The 25,087-nt window shown below is 37.0% G+C and overlaps 1 protein-coding gene across 2 annotated transcripts; it reads left to right on the top strand.

Annotated features, from left to right (window-relative positions):
• Positions 1 to 5,996: 5,996 nt before the first annotated feature.
• Positions 5,997 to 24,086, top strand: LOC142340452 (uncharacterized). Of its 2 annotated transcripts, none has more exons than XM_075391037.1 (2): positions 5,997 to 6,600; positions 22,096 to 24,086. In XM_075391037.1, the coding sequence occupies exons 1-2, from the start codon at positions 6,433 to 6,435 to the stop codon at positions 23,398 to 23,400; spliced, it is 1,473 nt and encodes a 490-aa protein (XP_075247152.1). In that variant the 5' UTR covers positions 5,997 to 6,432; the 3' UTR covers positions 23,401 to 24,086. The 2 variants fall into 2 exon arrangements, with proteins under 2 accessions (XP_075247152.1, XP_075247144.1); XM_075391029.1 differs by having other exon boundaries at positions 6,003 to 6,600; positions 22,093 to 24,086.
• The last annotated feature ends 1,001 nt before the right edge of the window (positions 24,087 to 25,087 follow it).

Raw genomic sequence — 25,087 nt, forward strand, 5'->3', positions numbered from 1 at the left:
AACCTCCTTCATCGCTTCCCTTCTCAGCATATCGCCCGCATCCCCACCCACCTTTTCTACAGCCTTCGATTGTCTTCGTGGAGACAAGTCCCCTACTAGAGCCACCACCTCCCAAAATCAAAGTACGTTTTGACCACCCGCAATGTCCCCTCGTCTCCTCCCTGCGCACCCTCCCGACCTGCTACCACTGATGGCCCTTTTAGTGTCAAAACCGAGTGCGCCCACAAACTCGGCTGAATTATTAAGTCCCCCAGTCAAAATACAGCCAAAGAAACTCTCCTCCAACCCCTTCGGCGGGCCCCCTCGCACCATGTCCCTAAGTTTCTTTGCTGACTTCACCGACCGAATTAAACACCGCCCGCCCTACACGATTTTGCAAAAATAAATACCTTCTTCCCAAAACCTAATGCCGCCACAGATTCGTCCCCCGCTGTTTTAACATCCCTGTTTTAACACCCCTGTTTTAACACCCCTCCGTAAACCAACGTCCCAACCCGTAAATCCCTGCAACCGCCGATACCTCCAAATCCCCCGGCCCACTAATATCTACCAAAAGCCGACACCCAAAGTTCCAAGCAACCTGCCCCTAAAAATTCACCGTCCGAATACTCCAACCGATTTAGATGACCCATCTCCAACCCATTCCTTGTATACCTCAATTACGCCTCCATCCCCTCCAAATACCTACATTGCTTTAACCTCGCTATAAACCCTTCATTAAACCTAAACACATCCTGCCCCTCCACCAAAACCGGCACCCTGAAATAATCCCCATCTAAAAATTCCCCCTGACCTCCTTCCCTTAGCCCCTCCAACAAACTCGCCCACGTACTTTTCCCAATCCCTGACACCTGCACCATCCTCTTGCCCTCCAAGCCTCTTCCGCATCGAACTCCTTCACAAACTCGTTCATAATTCATTCTGAAATTGAAGGCACAACTCACTACTCATATCAGAAAACATTAATATCAATCTCCCATGCAAATTTTTATGCTAACATCCCGAAAATTAGATTAAAACAAACATGTTAGTAAAGTATTAACTCAAACAAGTTCTGCGCTAAACAAACAGGTCATCAATAAAACAAACCACATGTAACTAAAACTAAACTAAAACAACTAAAACTAACAACAACAACATCTACAAGTAACAAAAACAAAGCTCAAAATTCATTCATCTCAATCAGTACAACGCTTCCATCTTCTTATTCTCTATCTTCTTCTCTCATTTCCTTCCTTGACCAACGACAAAACAAGTAGTAACTCACAAAGGCACGCAGTACACAAATACAAATCAAAACAATGCTCCTATAAACAAAGTTGTCAATCAGAAAACCATCATCTCCGTCATCTCTTCCCACATCAGCATTACAATCTACTTCTCTCCACATAACTCACATTCTCACCATACCAGGTCACAATCTTCAGGAAAACTCGTGCAACACAGTTCATTTCTGAAAACAAATAAACACATTGAAAACACGTTTAGACTTAGATGACACCAATGCAGCTCTTTCATTCTGCAAATATCATCGGGAACAACTACTGAACAAGGTTCAATAAAACTATAAAGGCTTGCCAAAAACGGTATTAAAGTTAAATTTGCAAAACCAATAAGAAAAGTACAAAACGCAATTTGAATATTAAACGTCCGGCCAACAAGCGAGCACAAATAACAACAAACACCAGACAATCACTTGCACCATTAACTGAATTACTAGAGAGTCCACCAAACATTCTTTTATGTTCAATTTCAAAATGCTAACAGTAAACGTTCTTATACTTTTCATATTAATTTCGGATACATCTTGTTAGTTCGAACAAAATTTTAAAGAATATTTATCAAAGAGATCACTCTTCCACGAAAATGCAAAAATACTGTTAGCAGAAAAATTCGTGAATGTCGAGTTTTTGATTCCATTCCCTCCTACAACTTCACTGCGAAAGAAGCAATCGAAAAAATTTGCAACTTTCGAACATGTGGAAAACACCATCAGTTTTCTGTCCACTTGATTTCTCCTCACATTTCAATAAATCAACGGAACAATTCAATGTAAACTGGCTAATTGACCTAATTGACAAAATTCAAAGTGAAACACATGAAGCAGAACACAATGTCAAAAAATTTTGAGCGACATCGCAGCTTTTGTCAGAAAATTAAGATAATTCAAACCGGGACCGTCGGGGAGCACCGGTTGTAGCAGCAGCTGCACTTGCCGGAATAGGCTTCTTCGGCAGCGGAATAGCAATGGGTGGATCAGAATGCGTTCTATCTGGTATATTTGGCCTCTGCCAGGAAAACGGTCGAAAAAACGCCGAGAATATTGACCGCCAAGGCGAAAACGCTTCACTCCTAACAGACTGCATTCCAGACGTCGAGAACGATTCGAACGAAAAGTTCTTCATGATTTCAACGAACTCGTTGAATTCTCAAAAATCCAGAAGACAATGCAAGAAACACTAAAGAAGAATTGGGAAACCATTGAAGAACAGTTTGAAGTCTTCCAGCATAATTTCCATGTTCTTCGTGACTGTAATCAAGTGCTTTTCTCCAACCAGCAATTAAATTTTAACTTTGACACGATCGCTTCCTTTTTATCTGTGCTCTATGCAGATATAAAAAGTTATCGATCCGCACTTTATGCTTACAAAATAAATATCTTAAATTCAATTTTAATTCTGTTTGACCAAAGACTTCTCATGTCCTTAGTGCCTCGAGAAGCGGTTGTTGCTATTCTAAACTCTGTATACGTTAGACAGAAGATGGCATCAAACCGCCTGACTTTGGCAATACCGATGCAAGATCGCCTTTCCTATTATGACTCCAAACTGATTCGAGAAGTGTCAACAATTGATCAAGGAGTCTTACTAACTTTAGCAATCCCGTTAGCGTCAAGTCAGGCAGCCTTCAACGTCACATTTAATACCAATGCAACAAAAAGTTCAAGAAGAAGCACTCCAATGGCTCCAGGAGGCAAATACCGTGTATCGGAAGACTCGATGGAGACAACAGTCATGACAACAGCAATTCGAAAACTCTTTGGTATCCTCCCGGTATCGTATTTGCCACCAGACAATGGAATAGAATTTTGCACAGTCTTCTTGTGCGGCACTCTATTTTTCATTCTGCTATAACGGCTTTAACAGTCTGTGAAACACAGAAAGTACTTCTACCATCACCAGAGAAAGCAACAAATCTTGGTTACGGTATATGGCTCCCCACCTCAGCGTCACCGGTATTTACACTACGCGAACAGTGTTGACAATGCTAATGTGCCGCATATTAAGGAGTGCCCTGGATGCACAGTATGCCTGATCACTCTAGAATGTGGAGCCCAATTGATATCAAAGTTTATCAAAATTCGACTTGATCTCCAAAGTTGTAATAAAATTCCAGCAAAACGAATTGGAGGTGGGTTATCTGACTCTCTTGAGCATTGGTGCTGTGTACGAACTAAACGACCTCCCATACTTTGAAACAAAACCGGAGGCCAACATTCAAATGATCAGAGAAGTCAAGCAGAAACCACAACACGGAGTAACCGTTATTGACAACAGTAAACTACAAGCCATAGCAAAGCCGATAGCACACAAAATGACATTGCTAAAACCCAACCTAGTCTCCAAACTTGAGACCTATGTACCTATTAAACTGTCATTAATTCTAACAGTAATAGTTTTCATTGGAAACCTACTTCTACATGCATCGGCTACTTTCCTCTACCATCGATTTGCGATACTCCGCAAATTCACCTGAATTTTACAACTTCAACGCGCCATTGATGAAAAACTCAGCCAACCAGTCCAAGGTCACGATCGGCGTCCAAAATGAACCTCAGCAACCTGGTAACAGCTTTAGTAGCACTCGGAGCACAAATGCTTGGATCAAGCAGCTCAGTATCCCTGAAAAGTGTGCCAGGACCAACTGAAAACTTTGAAATGCCAACGAAATGCACCTCTTACACGACGTTACCGCTAAAGCAGACGAATCGCCGGGTTAACTAACTATTGTACTGTAAATAATATATTTAAACATATTGGTCTATTTTATCATCCATTGTTTTATCTCAAAAAAACTTTTGGCGAACATTCTGTGGCTAACTTTGTTTTCATATTTGTTGCTCATTCTGTGTAGAATTTCTTAAACAGAATTTTCAAAAAAGTAGCGTAGTGTAATATCCTAAACAGGGTATTGTCCTGTGGAAAAGGGTTTATGGTGTTTATATATATGTTCTTCTATATATTGCTTATATTTGTTGTAAACTTTACTAATTATAAGCTACATTTCCTGTCCTAACTACTAGTGTATTTACTATACAAATGTATACCCGGAGTTTGTTGAAAAGAAGTATTGTATAGCTAATATACATATGCTTTGTTTATTTGAATATAAAACATCAGCTAGAAAATATAATATGCCTCAGAGGGACAAAAGACGGACTAATAACAAGCTGTGAAAACCATCATCTTTTCTCTTGAGTTGAGTAAAACTAAAAGATCTTCTTTTTTGCCTTGCACTTTGAATCTGTCGGCCCTAGCATCCCGAATTACTTGACCGCTCCCGTCTCATAAGCCTCACTTGTCCTGAAAGTAGGATAATATTCCTTTTACTATGAAACAGGCTATTAGCGGAAGTTCGCACGCTTCGAATAAATTAATTTCTACCGGCTACGTTTTTTTTCTTCGTCTGACTGACTACTTGTATGCTAGAGCACGCAAGTCTCGCTGCTGTTTCGGCAATCTGCCGTCTAAATTTGTTCATCTGGCTCATGTTTTCGAGGTTTTCAGTCAGATATAACGGCTGGTAAAAGTTCTAAAGAAAGCTATAGAAGAACTTTTCACTGGAGGTTTTACGTGGTAATAAATTATTGCTAAATTAATGCTAGTTACCAATTTTCCAAATTTCAATTTTCCGATATAATTTTGTTGTGAGCAGCAAAATTGAAATCTCTTGACACTGATCTCAGACTTTCTCTCTTGCCTGTGGTTTGACGATGAAATTTTTAGGCTTGCCAGAATACAATAGGATCTACCTTATTTTTGACGATGGTAATGTTTTGCGCGCGTTATTGCGGGCGTAAGATTTTGGAAGCCATTGCCACTATTGTTTGTACTGCTTGCTGGTTTATGTGTATCAAATTCTTCTGTTAGTCGAAATGGCTTCAGTTGCTCTCCATTGTTTTGAGTGCGATGTTTCATTACTAGAGCAACTATTCAGAGTTCAGTTGGAACATTAGTTGTGATGATTAGTTATCAATAACTGTTATTACTATTATTATTGTCTGTAACTTACGTTGTACGTAGATGAATATGATGATGATATGATGACGAGCCTATCCTCCAAATGAGATAAACTGCGCTTCTGTTTATACTTAACTTTATTCCGAAACAATACAAACTTTTCTATGAAAAGCACTCTTTTAGTCTCAGGCTTTCTTTTCACAAACACGAAGTGAAAATACACCCCCCTCCCCGTTATTGTTTTTGACGCCCTTAAACCTTGAGAAAGTAGTACTATATAATCTTCGGGTCTTCCCATTAACGCCCCCCCCCCCAAGCTATTGGTCATATAACGTATAGCCAACCCCCCGTCATCGTAAGCATACCATAATTGGGGGCTGTAATGGGAATAACCGTAATCGCAATCGCTTCCTGGTCGTATCAGTTTTATATCTTTTGGCACAATCAGTATTTTTAAAAAAATACGTTTCTCATTATACTAAGTTGGGGAGGGAGGAGGGGGGGGGGGGGGGGCAATAATGGGAAGAGCCCTGTTATGAGTCCCCCATTTGGCCTGCCTGCCTCTGTTTAAGTTTCTATTCTGCCCCCCCCCCCCCCACCAACCACGCCGCAAACTTAATAAGCCATATAATCCCCCGTGTAAAAGGGAAATGGTTAAATTGTCTGACACCTCCCCCGTTGCCTAAATAGCCATATGGTAACAGCGAACGTTTTGGGCTTAAATCTTGAGTTTGAACTAATTAGTTTTCTTGGGGAATTGTTTACATTTTTGGACCTCTGCAATTTGATAAATTATGCATGCTTCTCTGAGTCGGAAATGAGCTTATAATGGCGGCATAATTCCAATGTGACATTTGTGATTCGTCATTTTTGAGGCAAGTCACTTCACTTCCTATAACTACCTGTCTCCTCCTTAATCAGTTCCTCCAACAGATATTTTAAAAAATAAATTGCTTTTAATATCCTTCTGTTAACATTTTTGTACCCCCTTTTGGCCCTTCATTCAATTACCTTTAAGTGACATAAGAACAACTTTTAATTGCCAAATAAAAAATAAGTTTGAACTCGAACAGTTTTTGTTGCTTTAACCATTAACCAAAATCACGCTATATTGGAAACCAAACCAAAGTAGAAGACGTGTCAAACTGAAGAGTGAGGGTGACTTGAATTGAAGCGAGCTGCAGCTGAAGAGATGAAGCCGGAAGAGATGACAGCAGTGCAGGAGAGGAGGTTCCGCAAGAGTGTGGACTACTTCCGGAAGAACAGAGAGATCTACGTGAGGAGGATCAAGAAGATACTGGAGGAGTACAAGAATGCATTGGCAGCCGAGAAGGCGGCAGACGAGGACAGCGATGTATTGGTTAGAGTTCACTTACCTACGTTTTCACAACTCAGCCTGGGTCTTAAATGCGCAAATGCTTAATTAGCACAATAACGTCAGGCCTTTCCCATTATATACTCACCATCAAGTTTATTGGGCTGAGAACGTATCCCCTTGTCATTCCGACCCCTCTTTTGGGGGGGGGGGGGGGAGGGGAGGAACTATATACTCAAATGGGGTTTTGAATCTATTCTGTTCCCTCCAGTGTTTATGACCCCCAGTTACAAATTATATGTTGTTATATAGCACGTTACTATGTAAGAAAATAGCACGTGCGCCTGGGGGTCATAAAAAATTTATGCTTACTAAGCGGGAGGGGGGGGGGCAACAGAATAGATCCGGGGTGTTTTTTGTTCAGTCAATTTTGACCGATCGATATATTCATCGGAGAGAGTTGTGAGTGGTATTATTAAAAAGCCCGTCCAGTGTAGAATATGGAATTGAACAGATTTTTTTTGAGTTTTCTAGAGCGACTTATCGTGGTTTAAATTTGTGTGAATTTGCGTTATTTTTATTCACATTTTTTCACCGGAATTTTTGCCTAAAACTTTGTCAATTTTGCAAAAAATATGTAAAAAATGTTAACAATAGTGTAATATACATAATGTTGATTTATTTTTTCAAGACAATAAGTATTGTTGGCTATTTGATTGCATTTTTTGGCTAAATATTTCAAAATTCAGCCTTTCATCAAAAATTGCCAGAAATAGGCTTCTTTAGTCCACTTTGATTAAATTTGCCGGAAGTGCACACCTAAAAACAAATAACACAATCTTTGTAAACTGCAAAAGGAGCTAGTCCTACTTCCACTTCCATTGAGATCAGTCTGGAATTAAAATTTGCTGTTTTTGCTAACTTTTCCCTATGATTATCAAAAAGGCAGCTTTTACTTTTGAACTTTTAACTAACAAATTATCTATATCTATAACATTCGAAACAATTGAGTGTTCGTAATGGACGAACAGCATTAGCCAGGCTTGTATTGGTCCAATCTTGCACTGTTACAATCCAAAAATAATTCGGATTGTAATCAGTCGGTCTTTTTTAAAAAAAAATTCTATCTTAATGTTTAATTAAAGAACAGAACGGAACAATCAAATCAAAGCTCATTGCTTTTTTGGTTTCTTTACTCGAAAGAGTCTGGTCATTTTGACTTTTAAAAATGTTTAAAAATGAACAATGGCTTATTGAACTTTGTGCCACTATTTTTCTCTTAAATTGGTTAACTTGTAGCTTAGTGTCAGCAAAGAAAGAATGCTTTTTCTTCCTCTTATTCCCAATGAATTCAAATCTAATCTGTTTTGCGGTTTTACGCATTAAGTTATGGTTTTCTGGCTTTGATACTACTAGATTTCATCTTTATTTTTAGGCATTGACCCATTTTTCGTGGTTTTCTCGGTTTGTCACATCACATTTTTGACAGCTCACATATTTCATTAATGGCTTTCAAAATAAGGCACATTTGAACATAGAAGTCTGTAAAGGCATAGATTATGGTTTTATTGGCTTCGACACTCCCTTCTCGAAGAATTTAATTATTTTTCATTTGTCTTAAACTGTCTTCTTTACTTTCTTTTTAGTCGTATGAAATTTACTCGATAATGACAGGTCTCGTTGGCGTTTTCTGGAGGAATAAAAGAGCCTAGATTCTGATTTTAGTAGATAGCTGATGACTTTCATGACTTTGAAAACAATTGTTTTCAAAAAATAAAACGATTTTGAACTTCGCATTTTTGTTCTTTTTCGTCTATTTGTTACATAGTCTCGTTAATTACCGGTCACATATGTTAATATTCTTTTTGAGGGAAGGTTTAAGTGTACAAAGTTTTCTGTTTTTATTGAATTTGTTAGGAATTTACTGGCTTCGACATGGGTTTTTCGCAAAAAAAGTATGCTTATTTTTGATTTTGTCCTAATTTGACGGTCTTTTTGTTGACAAGACATATTCTGAAGAATTACAGGTCTCAAGTGCTTCCATCGGTGAAATAAACGATCCTATTTAACTATTTAATTTTGTAGCTAATGGCTTTCATGACTTCGAAAATATTTGTTTTCGAAAATACAAAAGTATTACCTAATTTAGCCCATTTTCTTTTTTTGTCTTGTTACCTATTCTCATTAATGAGAGGTCGCTTACCACATTATTGACGTTTGAGGAAGGCTCAGTGGAACATATTTTGAGGGGCAAAATATGGCTTTAGGGCTTCGACAGCGTCTTCTTGCAAGTTTTAACTGAATTTTTGGTTTGTTGCCTCTATTGGTTGTTCTTTTCGTAACCGCATAAAGAAATTGAATAACCACAAGCCTTAATGCCTTTCTATAGATGCGTATGTGACGGTAAACATGTGGAATGTTTTCAATTGCTATTTAATGGGTTTCCTTACTTGGAAATCATTGTCTTTTAAAATATAAGCCAATTTTTTTTGCTTTGCTGTTTTTTTTTGTTCTTTTTTGTCTAATTGTTACCGAGCTTTATTATGGAGTGGTCCCATAACTTTTCTAATGAATTACCAGTTGTTTTGTTCAGTTTAAGTTTTATCTGACGCTATTTTGGATGTAATTAATGTTTGTTGTTTTTGTTGTTTGATTTTGTTGTTCGTCTTGACTTGCTTTCCTAATAATGGCTGATCTCATCAATCTAATACGGCATTTTTTGCTACAATGAGTTATTTGCGTTGGAGGCGATCTTTTTGTTCATACGCATTTTTTTTTAAAAAATGGTTGATTTTTTGGGGTTTTCTATCTGTTCTTCATTTGGTAGACATTTATGCCAAAAATGTGAATTAGCGGGGTCGGAACTTTATGTGCGAACGCACATAACCGATCCTCCTCCTTGTTACCCTAAATATACACCACCATAGTGGGGGATTGAATATCGGGGGTGGGGGCATTTACGTATGTGTATCACAATAGACAGCAATATTTTGTCGGCTCTAGAGTAGGAAACAGACGGCACATTACCATAAAGGAGGTATAATTAAGGTTTAATGGAAAAGAACAGATTTTTGCCGCTAGCCAAATTTGCAAAAATCTCAAATTTTTAACTGATTTTTATCGCTGATGCATTATTCGTCATAATTACAGAGCATTTTGTGTAAGATATTCCGGATCTTTTCCGTGTGTGACCACTACGGTATCAATAATATAAGAGAGAGTAGATTAATGTTTTGGGGGTCTGAAATGGAAAAGAGACCGTTTTTTAACGTTTTTGAGAAAAATCGCCAGTTTTCGACGAACATAATTTCCCAACTTCAATGATCAAAGGACTTGTGATTACAATGGAGGAAACCTAATTATTTCCTAGACAGGGATGCCTCAAAACTGCCTCAAAATGTATTCAAATTCTCTTTTTAAGCCTTTTCTATTATAGTCCCCCCACCAGAATTGTGGTCATATAACGTAAATCCCCCCAATATAACATAACAGGGCTGTAATGAAAAAGCCTCCTATATTGAATCAATTGAGATCAGATCTTTACACTTATAGCCCCCAAATGTCTTTCCACTTATTACAAAGGTGGCGAGGCTATAACGGGAAAGACTCGTAAGTTCAAATATGTTATCAGTTAAAAAACAAAGTTGCAACATAATTAAAAAAACGGATTTTTTCCGTTTGTGCCCCCCCAGTACGTTATGCTCCCCCAGTTACAGAGCACGTGTCATTACATAGTAAATCATTATTAATAGCCGCCCTCATCTTCTCAGCCGGCTATTATTGCGCTCGTATTTTTTTTTCCTTCGTCAAACTTTTTTCGCTTTACCATTTTGCCGCTTTTTCGACATTTTGCGTGAAATCTTTTTGACTTCTCTAGGCTAGTTTCTCTCTTCTCTCATTCTGCTAAAAGTGAATTTGAACATCAGATGCTAAGCAAAGCAATTCAAAATGAACAGAGTCGGTATAAAAAATTCAAGTCAGAAATAGAAACGGGATAAACCCATAAAGCCCAATTTTAGATGCCCGTTATTTGAACGTCGTTCCTATAGGTCTTAGTTACCACCTCTAATGCTTATTGGTGTTGATAGTAGCCCCTGTAGCCTCTCTCTAAGAAACAGAAGTATGTTCAACTACGAAATGCCATCAAAATAAAGCGGACTTAAAAAATATTTTTGTACAAAAATCTTTTTTTTTCAATATATTCTATTCGTTCAATCCCAATCATGCTTATTGGAATCAACGGCGGCTATTTTCCGGCAATCTGCCGGGTATGTTGTAAAAATATTGCACGTGCATCTGGGGGTTGCAAATAATATGCACCTACTAAGCTGGGGGGCACAAACAGAAAAGATCCAAAAAAACTATTTTTAAAAGTCTAGAAAGTCATAAATTTGATTGTACACTATATCGACCCATATCCGTCTCTCCAGTGTTGGCAAAAGTTTTGGAGTGAATTCTCTTGACTGAAACGATTGAATTAATTCATAAGTATCAAATGATTAATAGCCGCGTCAGCAATTCCAGGCGGCTATTATTGCGCTCCTAATTTTTGTTCTACAATTCAAAGAGTTTGAATTGTATTGGGGCGCTGTCTTTTTACGACTCGAAGAGGAGTATTAGAGAAGTCCTTTTTCTTAATGAATTTTATTGGAGTGAATTTTGAAGCAGGAAATGAAATACGTGAAAATATTTGGAGTGATTTTGTTGCTGAACAAAATGAAAGAGTGGAGCGAAAAGAAAGTGTTTTTTTGTTCATATCACTCTTTTCTAGAGTGAGAAATTGGGGAGTGAAAAAAATTCTGAAAGCGAGCAAATTTTTTTAATTCACGTGCGACATTTTAAAGCAGTTTTTGGGCAAGAGGTTTGGTTATTCTTTTGTTTTAATTTTGGGCTGGTTTTGGCAGTGGTTTGAAGGCTTCTGGAAATTCATATGAAGTTTATGCTAATTCCGAGGTTTTTCATGTATTTTGCTGATTTTTAGGCTAATTTTTGCGATTTTTGACTATTGATTTTTTAACTGCCTCAAATGGGTTTTGAAAAGACCCCTATTAATTGAGCAATTTTTAGATAACTAGTGATTACAGTTTTGTGGACATAAAGCATTTTTCCACTTATTACAAAGGTGGCGAGGCTATAACGGGAAAGACTCGTAAGTTCAAATATGTTATCAGTTAAAAAACAAAATTGCAACATAATTAAAAAACGGATTTTTTCCGTTTGTGCCCCCCCCAGTACGTTATGCTCCCCCCAGTTACAGAGCACGTGTCATTACATAGTAAATCATTATTAATAGCCGCCCTCATCTTCTCAGCCGGCTATTATTGCGCTCGTATTTTTTTTTACTTCGTCAAACTTTTTTCGCTTTACCATTTTGCCGCTTTTTCGACATTTTGCGTGAAATCTTTTTGACTTCTCTAGGCTAGTTTCTCTCTTCTCTCATTCTGCTAAAAGTGAATTTGAACATCAGATGCTAAGCAAAGCAATTCAAAATGAACAGAATCGGTATAAAAAATTCAAGTCAGAAATAGAAACGGGATAAACCCATAAAGCCCAATTTTAGATGCCCGTTATTTGAACGTCGTTCCTATAGGTCTTAGTTACCACCTCTAATGCTTATTGGTGTTGATAGTAGCCCCTGTAGCCTCTCTCTAAGAAACAGAAGTATGTTCAACTACGAAATGCCATCAAAATAAAGCGGACTTAAAAAATTTTTTTGTACAAAAATCTTTTTTTTTCAATATATTCTATTCGTTCAATCCCAATCATGCTTATTGGAATCAACGGCGGCTATTTTCCGGCAATCTGCCGGGTATGTTGTAAAAATATTGCACGTGCATCTGGGCGTTGCAAATAATATGCACCTACTAAGCTGGGGGGCACAAACAGAAAAGATCCAAAAAAACTGTATTTTTAAAAGTCTAGAAAGTCATAAATTTGATTGTACACTATATCGACCCATATCCGTCTCTCCAGTGTTGGCAAAAGTTTTGGAGTGAATTCTCTTGACTGAAACGATTGAATTAATTCATAAGTATCAAATGATTAATAGCCGCGTCAGCAATTCCAGGCGGCTATTATTGCGCTCCTAATTTTTGTTCTACAATTCAAAGAGTTTGAATTGTATTGGGGCGCTGTCTTTTTACGACTCGAAGAGGAGTATTAGAGAAGTCCTTTTTCTTAATGAATTTTATTGGAGTGAATTTTGAAGCAGGAAATGAAATACGTGAAAATATTTGGAGTGATTTTGTTGCTGAACAAAATGAAAGAGTGGAGCGAAAAGAAAGTGTTTTTTTGTTCATATCACTCTTTTCTAGAGTGAGAAATTGGGGAGTGAAAAAAATTCTGAAAGCGAGCAAATTTTTTTTGTTCACGTGCGACATTTTAAAGCAGTTTTTGGGCAAGAGGTTTGGTTATTCTTTTGTTTTAATTTTGGGCTGGTTTTGGCAGTGGTTTGAAGGCTTCTGGAAATTCATATGAAGTTTATGCTAATTCCGAGGTTTTTCATGTATTTTGCTGATTTTTGGGCTAATTTTTGCGATTTTTGACTATTGATTTTTTAACTGCCTCAAATGGGTTTTGAAAAGACCCCTATTAATTGAGCAATTTTTAGATAACTAGTGATTACAGCTTTGTGGACATAAAGCATTTTTTTTTGTAGAGAAATATGACAAAAAATGGCGAAAATTGATACTATTTTATTTTTTTTTGCAGTTTTTCGTTTTTTCTGTTTATTAGACAAATTTCTTAGCCTATTATGATTTGTCTATTGTTTTGTGAGCTTCTGGATACCCTAATGGCTGAAAGAAATGTTTTTTTCATGATTTATGTGCTTTTGTAATATTAAAAAAAATTGTTAACTTTTTCCAGTTTTTTATTCCAAGTTGTTTGTAAGCTTATTTTTTCATGATTTGGCTTCAGGTATTTTTAAATTCTCTTGAGTGGTTTTAGTAGGTACTATTTGTTTTGATGAAGTAATTTCGGCAGAGGTACTTATTTCGGGATCTCAATTTATGACAAAATTTGAACATATTTTAAGAATTGATTTTCTTGTTTACTTTTTTGTCTTTAATTCAAGATAATCAAAAATTAGTGGAGGTACGTTTTGTCTGATGAGTACTTTGATGGCGTTTAAGTGGTTTTCCACTTCGAGTCGTTTCCGGAATTCTTCCCGCTATGTTTTTTTAAGATCTGTTCACACTTTCATGATTTTTGAAGTCAAATTGGAGTAGTGATGTTGGTCACGCCGAAACATAAAGTGAAGCGAAAAAGCGGGGGTTTTCGCGGCGTGAAATTTTTTTGCTCTAACTTTAAAGTAGAGTGACAAAACGCTGTTTGAAACAAAATTCGCTCTCCCGCTAGTTTGTCCTGCTATGTTTTTTTTACTTCGCCTAACAGATTTTTGTTTTGTCTTACCCTGACTTTTTCAATGACTTCAGTGACTCCTACTGCTTTGCATTTAAAATATGTGTTCGTGACGTCATTTCTGCTTTTAGGTCAATTGCTTGACTTACCTCTATGAAAAAATTGACTTCTGAACTCACTTATGTAACTTTAATTTTTATGAACATTTACTAGTTAAAGATCAATAGTGTGCATCTAAGTAGTGCCAAACTTATTTGCCCTGATTCTTGAGCATTAGTCTTTGATTCTTGAGTATTAGTCTTTTTCAAAAATCATTTTTGAAAGAGCTCTTTTAGGGTTTTTTCCTTATAGACCGTATGTGTATCATAAAAATGACAGTACGTATCTAACCCAAAAAAATCTAGTGGTCTACTGAATGACTTTTGGTCAATTTGCCTATCTTGTTTCTTTAGTTTTATTTCAATTCATGGAAGGCCACAAGCGTCTATCGCGGCTATTTTCCATTTATCTGTCGGCCTTATTCAATAAAGAAAAGTTTAGTAGCAGAGTTTTCAACTGCAGAAATAGTACTACTTTGTCGAGACAGTTTACTCAAACCCAAAATGGAACAAAGATAGGACCCCCAGTACGTTATCACCCCAAGATACAGAGCACGTGTCAGTACATAGTAAATCATCATGTAAAAATATAAAAATTATGGCACGTTCGTCGTCGGGGGAGGGTGCAAATAATACGCACCCACTAAGCTTGTAGAGGATCCCAAAGATACTACTTGGTCCCGTTTGTGCCCCCCCCCCCCCAGTACGTTATACCCCCCCCCCCCAGTACGTTATACATCCCCCCCCCCAGGGCACGTGTCATTACATGGTAAATTATTATGTTAAATATGGCACGTGCGTCTGGGGGGTTGCAAATAATATGCACCCACTAAGCTGGGGGGGTGGGCACAAACGGAAAAGATCCAAAAATTAAAACATCTAAGGAGGAGCAGAAAAATACGTTAAGATTAAAAAATAAATACAAAACAGATTGAATATTTTGGATCTACTCTAGCCTGCCACCGCTTTGTGAGCATATAACTTTTACGCTGCCAGGTGCACGTGTTATTTTTGTATAGTAACGTGCTATATAACAACACATTGCAACGGGGGGGGGGCATTAAAAATATGGGGGGGGGGTGGTGAAACAGTAGATCCAAAATTTGGATCTTATCCGTTTGTGCCCGCCCTCAGTTTAGTGGGCGCAATTTATTTGCAACACCCAGACGCGCGTGCCATATGTTTACATAATGAATAACTATGTAATGACACGTGCTCTGTAACTGGGGCTGCATAACGTACTGGGGGGGGGGGGGGGGGTCAGAAACGGGAGATACCATTTTTTTGTTCAAACATTGAAATTTTGTTCTTTTGCTTTGTAGGAAGTAGGTACCATGGAATTCAAATTGACAAAAGTTCTATTTTGGCATTCGACTGCACAAAAGTATGAGGAAAATGGCTCACCCAATACGCTCAAATGTTTTAAGACGTCAAAATCCCCGGGGAACAAATCGTTGATGCTGCCGCACTTGCCGCGATTAATGGTCAGATTAAATGGGCATTAATGTATAGTCAGTCATCTTTCTGCTAAATTGGCCCTACAATCTACAACTTAATACAATTTTTTTTAGAAATATACATTTAAATTTTGGGGTCTTTCCCATTATAGCATTATAAGTTTGCTATTTATTTTGGATAGCCGTAAAGCGACAGCTGGGACTATTATTGACCCTTTGTTTTTTACAATTCAAAGAGTTTGAATTGTAATAGGGTGCTGTTTTTTACGACTGGAAGAGGAGTATTGGTGGGGTGTCTTTTTCTTCGATAATTTTTGGAGTATTTAAAACAGGATGTAACAGACAGCAATTTTTTCATCACGCGTGGCTTTTTCGAAACAGTTTTTTAGCTTTCAGTCAAAATTATCAGCCAAAAGTTTCAATTACTTCTACTAATAATAGTGTTTGGAAGCGTTTTTGGCCACCTGAGTTAAAATAACATTTATAAGATTCAATTTTCAACTATTTTTAAAACCATTTTGCCTTGTTTTCAGATTTTCTAGCAGTTTCTGTATCCTTCTTCAATTTATCACAGCTTTTGGGGAGTTATAGTTATGTGGTTAAAATAAGTTGTTATATCAGTTTTGGTGGTCTCTCAATTTGATTAATAAATAATTTGTTTCTGTTGAAGAAAATTTATTAAATGTGAGCAAATTGTTGCCGATTTTTTGTCTTTTTTAAATATTTGCCTATTTCTTTCGATTTTACACTTCTCTAAAAAAGTAAAAATTGATCAATTTGTCCTAAGATGTTTTGTCTAATTTGAACTATTTGATTCGAGAGTTTTGCTAAAGGTTTATAGAAATTGTTTTATAGTTGCCTTGCTGAAACGGTTATGACCTTTTACGCAATGACGCAACACTCAATTTGTTAAAGCGCACAATCCTTTAATACGGGGATAATTCCGTGTATACATTATATGTGGCTATAATGTGTATAAAGAACCGTGTGTTTTGGCATACCTCAGCGGCTAATTTGATCTCATGATCGGTTATGATAGTTGCAAATTTTGTGGAATCTTTTTGAACTATATCTAACAAACTGAAATCCTGATTTTTAAAGATGACAGACAGTTTTTCTGATCATTTTTATCAGATTAATTTGTTGAGTATTTAGGAGGCCCCGAGTACGTTATGCACACCCCACCCCCAGTTACAGCATATGTGCCATTACATAGTAAATCATTCCAAAATTTTGACTTGCGCTCTAAGGTAGCATTTAATATGCACCATCTAAGCACAAAGGGGGAGCAAATGGAACAGATCCCAAAATTTTATCAGTTTTTTTTAAAATCATGAAAAGACTAATTTTTCATATTATCCCTCCAATTTTAGTTGTCAAATAACCTATCCCACCAATTACCTTAAATATACCATAGGTGGCTAAATTTTTTTTTTGGAGTGCTCTAATGTGGAAAATCTGGAAGGCTGAGTTTGTACGTTTTCTCTATTGCCACCCTGTACTTCTCTCAATCGAATTTAGAATAGTCAATCTCGAAGAATCTTTCAATATTGGCTGATCTAAATTCGATTGAGAGAAATACATGGTGGCAGTAGAGAAAAAGTACTACCGACTCAGCTTTTCGGATTTTCCACAGTATTGCACTCCAATAAAAAATTTAGCCACCTATGGTATATTTAAGGTAATTTGTGGGATAGGTTTTTTGACAACTAAAATTGGACGACTAGAGCGAAAATTAAAGCTTTTCATCATTATAAAAACACTGATAAAATTTTGGGATCTGTTCCATTTGCTCACCATTCGTGCTTAGATATTGCATATTAAATGCAACCTTAAGGCACAAGTGAAAATTTTGGAATGATTTACTATGTAATGGCACATATGCTGTAACGGGGGGGGGGGGGGGGGGGGGTGCATAACGTACTTGAGGCCTGATAAAAAAATTTGGGATGTGCTCAGTTTGCTCCCCCTTCCTGCTAAGATGATTTTGCGAGCCTATGAACTGCGCTGGAAATACCAGAAAGACATGAATTGATAGCGCAAAGAGCATTTTGGGATCAGTTTAGGCATTTTTGGAGTGTTTCGGATTTGCCTTGCTTAGGCTAGCATCTCGAACTGTTGCTTTCAACCACCTGTCCGTTGTTTGACAGCGATTCGTTGATGTTGTTTTAATTAGCAACTGTCAGTTACTTAAGTTGCTATTGCTTTGGCGCTGTTTTAATTCAAAGAATTTGAATTGGGGTTGTCTTTTGGGATATATTCACATGTTTTGATAATACGTGTTAAATTTGAGTGATGATTTTAACCAGGCTCAAGCTGTAGAAAGTTTGAAAAAGCGAGTATAGAGAATGCAGATCTTCTAGTCTTTGTTGATGAGTTGCAAGTTGACTTATGTCTTCAATTTACTCTGAAATTATTTGATCGTTACATTTGATTTCCTGCAAGTCAAGATTATTTTCTGGGCCCCGTTATTACCCCAGAATAGTGAATCATTATGTAAAAATATGGCACATGCGCTTTTGGTTGGCAAAAATTATGCAACTACCAAGCTTTACCTTTTTCAATTCATGCTTGGCTTCTCACTTACCTCCCTCACTGTTTCAGCTGAATGTAGCGAATACGATCGAGGTCAAAAGGGTAAAATCAAAGGAAACGGGGTTATCCGATGTGGTCTATTTGCATCTGTATTGAGCTCGGTTATTTTCAATTTAGAAGAGATCATATTTATATATGTGTAATCTAATATAACTTCACATCAAGTGCAAACATTTTTTGTCTCTGAAAGACGGGCGGTTTTTCCTTACCTGTTTCAATCTCAATGTAAATGCGCCGCATTCTGTAAATATAATGGGGACTATAATGGGAAAGATCCCAATGGTGCATTTTTCCTGCATGCTGGCGGCTATGTTTGTTAGAACATTTAATTTAAATCGCTAACCAGTTGACTAGAAATCAAACAAGGAGGCTCGGTAATGTGCGTACGCACATAATGTTCCGACCCCGCTCATCCACATTCTTGACTTAATTGGCTACCAAATAATGAACCGATAGAAAAGTTTCAAAAATATACATATCGCTCAATGAACCTTAATGGAATACAATAGGGCCACGCCAGAGGGCCGATAAAACTTGTTGTTAATAGGACTACTGGAAAAGACTACAATAAAAATTGAATAACAAACATTAATTACGATCAAAACTCGATGTCTATATTTTTAATAAATTATAACAAAATCAACCTTGCATCAGATGAAACCTAAACAAAACAAAATAACCTTTACTTCAATAGAACAGATATAGGACCTGTTCTCAATGCGACTGGTTAACAGGGCGACAAACAGAGCAAAAAGGTGCGAAGTTCAGAAATACGTTTCTATTTTTGAAAACTATTGATTTCAAAAATGATTATTATCATTAGGTTATAAGTGAAATCACTAAAAATTTCATATTTGCATATGAAGATATTGAGACCTGTCATTATCCTGTGTACGTCATACGACTACAAAAAGAAGGACAAATACCGGCAAAACTAAGCTTTGCACGAAATGGCAGTGAAACCGTTAAAACAGTTGAAACCATAAACTTGTTACTAAGAGCAATGAAAATGTTCAATTTCGCAAAATTTCAAAAGCCAATGGGACCTACCATTAGCGTAATAATTTTAAAAGAAAACAAAAGTCCTTTAAAATGTACAAATATATAAAATTATCAATTATGATAGAATTTTGTAGTAACAAAGCCGAGGAACAATTGGTTGGAACTAAAACCATTATTATTTTAATTATAGCTAACTAGAAACAGGTTGTGACCTGTCTTTACAGAGGCTAAGCTACAAATCGACCAAAAAACGCTTTAAAAAAATGGCGAAGCTCAAAAATGCAAATATTTTTCAAATATTTGAAAAACGATTTTTTTTCAAATGTCATAACAGACATAATATTTCAACAAAAAGAGGTCGATTAAGATGCAACACCTCAGAAAGTCAAGTGGGCCTGTCAATGATGAGCCTAAGTCACGAGACGACAAAATAACAAAAATAGGCAGACGCCAAAACTTTAAACAATTTTAAACCACAGTGTTCAAGGTACTACATTTATAAGCTGTTATCTGCAAGAGCAGTAAAACATCACTTGGTTCTCATCTAAAAATCATTGGGGTTTTCCCTATAAAAGGACTACATAGAGATGACAACAAAAAAACTCAAAAAGTGAACAGTAGAGAAATCTCGAAAATTTCTTGTGAAACTAAATGGCCCAAGCAATCAGTCAAAGCATATAACCAACCGCGAAAATGTTTGAGTCGGCAAAAGTAATTCAGACTTCTTATTAGTGAGATTGCGTTACATGGTGACAAAAATCAAAGCAGAAAGGAAACAGTTGAAAGTCTTTTTTTTAAAAAAAAGTTAGCTTGAAAGTTACTCAGAGATAGCTTTATACTGAAAAGCTAAAATAGGTTGTTATATGTCCTGGGGAAGCAGTTGAGAGCTAGCATTATCAGTTATATGTTGTATAACAAGCAAACTAAAGACAAGTTTACGCAAAAAATCATCAAATTTTTGCAAGAGAACAGTGTCTCAGCCCAAAAGCGCGAACTATTCAATAAAAACAATTAACATTCGGATACGCCCTTTTTAAACCCCTTTCATTTTCCCAACTAAACTTATCTTCAACTGGATCTGTCGATAATGTGATAATTCAACAACGAAACAAAATGAACTAAAAAAAAATTTGCAACTCGTAGTGTCAAAACCAATAATCCATTAGTTAAATATAAAACCGTTACAGACATTAATTTATTGACTAACAGGAAATGGGTTTTTACTTGTTTGTATTGAGACTACGCCGAAGCTGAGAGAGATAAGAGAAAATAGTTGCAAATTTCAAAAATTCGCCTACATTTTAAAACAAATGAACTCAAAGTTATAAGCGACCTTAGGTAACAACTGAAAGCATTGTCTGCTTCACATATGCCTCCCAATAAGCCATTCCGATCATTGATTGTGGTGACTAAGTCATTGGACTACAAAGAGTATTAAAAAATGAATGCAAAGCATAAGAAATCCACAAAATTTTACGAAAGCAATTGGTCAGAGCCATAAAAAACACGAACTTTGCTCTGAGACCGTAAAATATAGTCGTTAGTATTCATATTTTGTAAATAGTATCTGTCGATAAAAGAGCTCTCATTTGAAATTCTTTTCAGCAATATGCATAGCAAACTATATGCGGAATTTTAAAAAAAAGGTCGCGCCCCATTAAACTCTAAATAATTTTACCGTTTGAATCCATGGTGAGATCAATATCAGCCCTGACATTTCTGCGCGACTAAGAAGACATTCAATTGTTCAAATGGTCGCGAAGTAGATCAATTTTTAAATAACATTTTTCAGTATATCAAAAATAAATAATGCTTTTCGTTTAATTATTTATCATGATTAATTTTGTCGATAAATGTGGCAAAATTATGATTTCTGAAGACTCTTATAGCGAACGGGAGTGCAACTAGCTACCTCTTTAAGCTTGCGATGAATATGGCTGCAGTTTTAAGGTGTCTACTTTAAGCAAATTCAGTGAAAGTGGGCAAAAAATTCATATTTGGTCCCGTTTTTGACGAAAAAAAAGTCTGATTTTTGAAAAATTTTGCATAAATTTTAGCCAAAAGCTCAGATCGAACAATTCAGCAACCCCCCTTTATCTTTTAAGATAAGATCAATAACACTACGGTTAACAATTTTAAGATATTTTAGCAAAATTAACCAAAATTTGGTCAAAAATTACAGAAAATGTGAACAAAAACAACTGAATTTTATTAATATTTATTTTGTTTATACTTAGATAACTCCCTGTAAAAAAACGAAAAATCAAAAAATCTTTTTATTTCCATATTCTATGCTGAACGGATTTTCTAATGATACCACTCACAACTCTCTACGAGTAATATATCGATCGGCCAAAATTGACTGAACAAAAAAAACCCAATTGAGTATATAGTTCCTTCCCCCACTAAAAGTGGGGTCGGAACAATTAATCCAATCAACATTTTGAACATAATTTGTTTTGACGAACTTTTCATCCTCTCTTTTGGCGAGCTCAACTGTGCCTATCTTGATTGGATCAATAGTCTAAACAATATTTCGTAGATTTGTTAATCATTATAAATGGAGCTTTGTTCATAAACGCTCAAAAATGTGCCGGTCTTTCTTTTTAGTTTTGCCGTGTTAAGCAGGCTGATATATCTGGGCCCAGCAAATGACTTTTTCTTGTCCCGCGTGACAAAATTTGTGCTTGCGCGACAAATAGTACTCGCGTGACAAAATGTAATTGAGCTACTGGATAAACTTCCCCAAAGCTTGTTTTGCTATTGTCGTCAAAGCTGTTTTGTAACTTCATTTAACTCGAAAAAATCAGATAAGTTTTGATTATAATTGTTAATCAATTTGATTTTCAGAGTGTTTTATCACTAAAATGCGTAAGGATGTCTTTCGATTGATGGCGGCTGATTTTTTTTACTGCTACAGATGTTTTGTGTGAGACACATTTACGAAGCTTCCTTTGATCAAGCTATCTAGTACCGGAATATCATGTGAAGTGTAATAATTTAGCAGCTTTAATTTGTTTTAGCAGCTTTCGGAGGCCTTCAGCTTGAAGTCGCTGATACCTGACAAAGTATACAATATGTCGGCAAGCTCTACACCATTCAGTTTCCCTCCTACGCCTTCTCTGACTGAGGCTCCTGCCCTCTTCAGCCCATGGCCCATGGTTGGAATAGAAACAACGCCATTGGCTGATCCGAATTTCAGTTTCTCCTTGCCGACCACCCCTCTTAGTCTCAGCGGGACGACACCCGAGTGCACGACGCCTGTCGGTGCTGCAACATTTGGTTATAATAATTTTGGTGGGATAAATGCAGCTTTCTACCAGAACGTTCCTGCCTTCTGCTCGTGTGCTGATTGCTTAGGCAAATCAAACATTGATGTCGTGAACAGTTCCTCTTACTGTGGACTGTATCCTTCTGATGATAGCGGCTCCACCTTTCAGAAATCGGGCGGTAGCTCAGGAAGTTCTCAGCCAAAGGACGAGACCAATCGGCCTGTCAATTCGGGATCTCAGTACCCATCAACTGATTCCAATGATTTGGATTCTGAGACTCAGTTTGATTTGCCCTATTTTTGCTCTACTGGAGGCAATAATAACAATGTTGACAACGCCCCAGTTGCGGGGTGCAATAAGGAATCGTTTAACATAACACCTCCATCCTCGGAGAAAAAAGTGAGAGAAAAATCTGGAGATGCTGGTATTGACAGCCAGGCAAAGATTGTACAAAAGAAGTCCGTGTTTCAGACAGAAACTCGAGTAGCGTTTAACAGTGGGCTGCCGAATGAAAACATTGACTATTATGCAAGCATGAACTCGTTTCCCAACAACAACTCGAACTCGGTTAGCTTGTTTTCAACGTATAGTAACCGAGCTGCTATCGGAGCTGGAGATGGTGCCAGCGCAGTGGCTTTCCGAAATGCCACAAATGAGCAGCAGTCTCAACAGTCTAGTAATTCTCCGGCGTCGTCAATGAATTTGACATCAAGCCAGCAGGATTCCACTTCGTCGATTCACCAACCGCAAGTGATGATGTACAACAACACTTCTTCATACGCCTTGCCTTACATGTCATGGTCTCAAGGCGAGCCATTGATGATACCAACTGTGTTTACCGCGCCAACCCCAAATACGAACCTGGAAACAGCCTTCCCGACAGGTATGCAACCAATCCAGGCGCCACCTCCTTCGGGAACCCAAACACTATTTCCCACCGCGGGTGCCAAAGAGAGGCCCCAAGGTCACGACGAGCATAACCCGGACTATGCTAACTGTTTCCCTTCGTCCAATCCCACTGTTGTTAGCAACAACACTACTGCTCACGAAGCTTACTGACAAATTTTCATGATTCTTGGAGTCATGATCAAGATATTTTGGGAGTTGTTTCCTTTTCCTTTTAAGAAGGAAGGGATTTTAGCTGGCCGGAGCAAGCTATAGAAGGTCTTCGACGTTTTCGCACCGAATTCACTGCAGTAGATAAAAGGTAGCTTTTGCGCAGAAAAAAAGTTGATAAACAACTACAGGAAAAGGAAACGTTTCATTTAAAAATCATTTTGGCGACTGTTTTAAGTTACGGAATCAGTATGGAACTGCCTGGCAGAAACAGGCCCTCTTTACATTAAAAATTGTGAAAAGTCAATTTGGACTTAACCATTAAGTAGATTCGTATGTGATAGAAATTTAGAGGCAGCTGGACAAGTCTTCAAATGATAATACTTGGTGATACAGCTTAAATTTATTTTTGATTTCAATTTAGCCAGAAAGAAAGGTGACTGTGTGTGAAGACGATGTTTCACACTGATTACTTTCTAATTACTTCTCGGTTTTAATTATCCGATTTCCCTCTGATCAATTGAGGGTGGCAAGAGCACTACTGTTCAAAGGAAGTATTAACCTTAAAAGAAAAATATACAACATTAATCACGGTGATGAATCACAATAAATTTGAACAAAATGGATTTGATTGTTTTGAAATAAATTGAAATTATTAATTTGAGTAATTAAAATTTTGTTTCTGCGAATTTTGCGCTTCTTGAGGTAGGCAAGCATTTAAACTGGCTAAAAGTTGAGCTCTAGAGTTTTGTTAACGAAGAGTTATTGTGAAAAAGTAATTAGCGGGTAATGGAATTAAGGCTTTTTGACTTTTTGTCCTCAAAAACGAGATAAACAGGTAAGCCCGGAAGGCACTAGGTCGCTGAGCAGTTCTCTTAGCGTTTCACTAGTCTCTAATCGTGCCGACCCCTCTTGAGGGGGGAGGAACTAAATACTCAACTGGTTTTTTTTTCAGACAATTTTGACCGATCGATATATTCATCTTAGAGGATTGTGAGTGGTATCATTAGAAAGCTCATTCAGCGTAGAATATGAAATTAAAAAGAATTTTTTGATTTTCGTTTTACAAGGAGTTATTGAGGTTTAAACTTTTGAGAAAAGTAGAGTGAATTCCGCTGTTTTTCACATTTTCTGGGATTTTTGCCACAAATTTCGTCAATTTTGCTAAAATATTTGAAAATTGTTAGCAAAAATACTGTTGATTTTATTTTGAGAGACAAAAAAGTTGTTGACTATATTGATATATTTTTTTGGCTAAAATGTTTGCTAAATATTTCAAAATTCAGCCTTTCATCAAAAATTGCCCGAAATAAGCTTCTCTAGTTCACTTTGATTAAATTTGCGGGAAGTGCATACTCAAAAACAACTAACACAATCTTTGCAAACTACAAAGGGAACCAGCTCTACGTTCACTTCCATTAAGAGTAGTCTGCCATTAAGAGTATTCTGGAATTAAATGTTTTGCCATGCCGTTTTTGCTAACTTTTCTAAATGATTATCAAAATCACAGCATTTAATAATAGCTGCGCAGCGATAGCTGGGGCTATTTTTGGCCTTCTCTTGTTTTTTTTCGTCAAGATTTTTGTTACGACCATATGACGTCACAACCACTTTAGATCTCTTTTTGTTCATTCGTCCATGCAATTTTAACTGAAGTGCTTGCGTGAGACGTCTTAGTGGATCGAGTTTT

This window comes from Convolutriloba macropyga, chromosome 1 (genome assembly GCF_964194025.1).
Source record: "Convolutriloba macropyga chromosome 1, txConMacr16.3, whole genome shotgun sequence".
Taxonomy (NCBI): Eukaryota; Metazoa; Xenacoelomorpha; order Acoela; family Convolutidae; genus Convolutriloba; species Convolutriloba macropyga.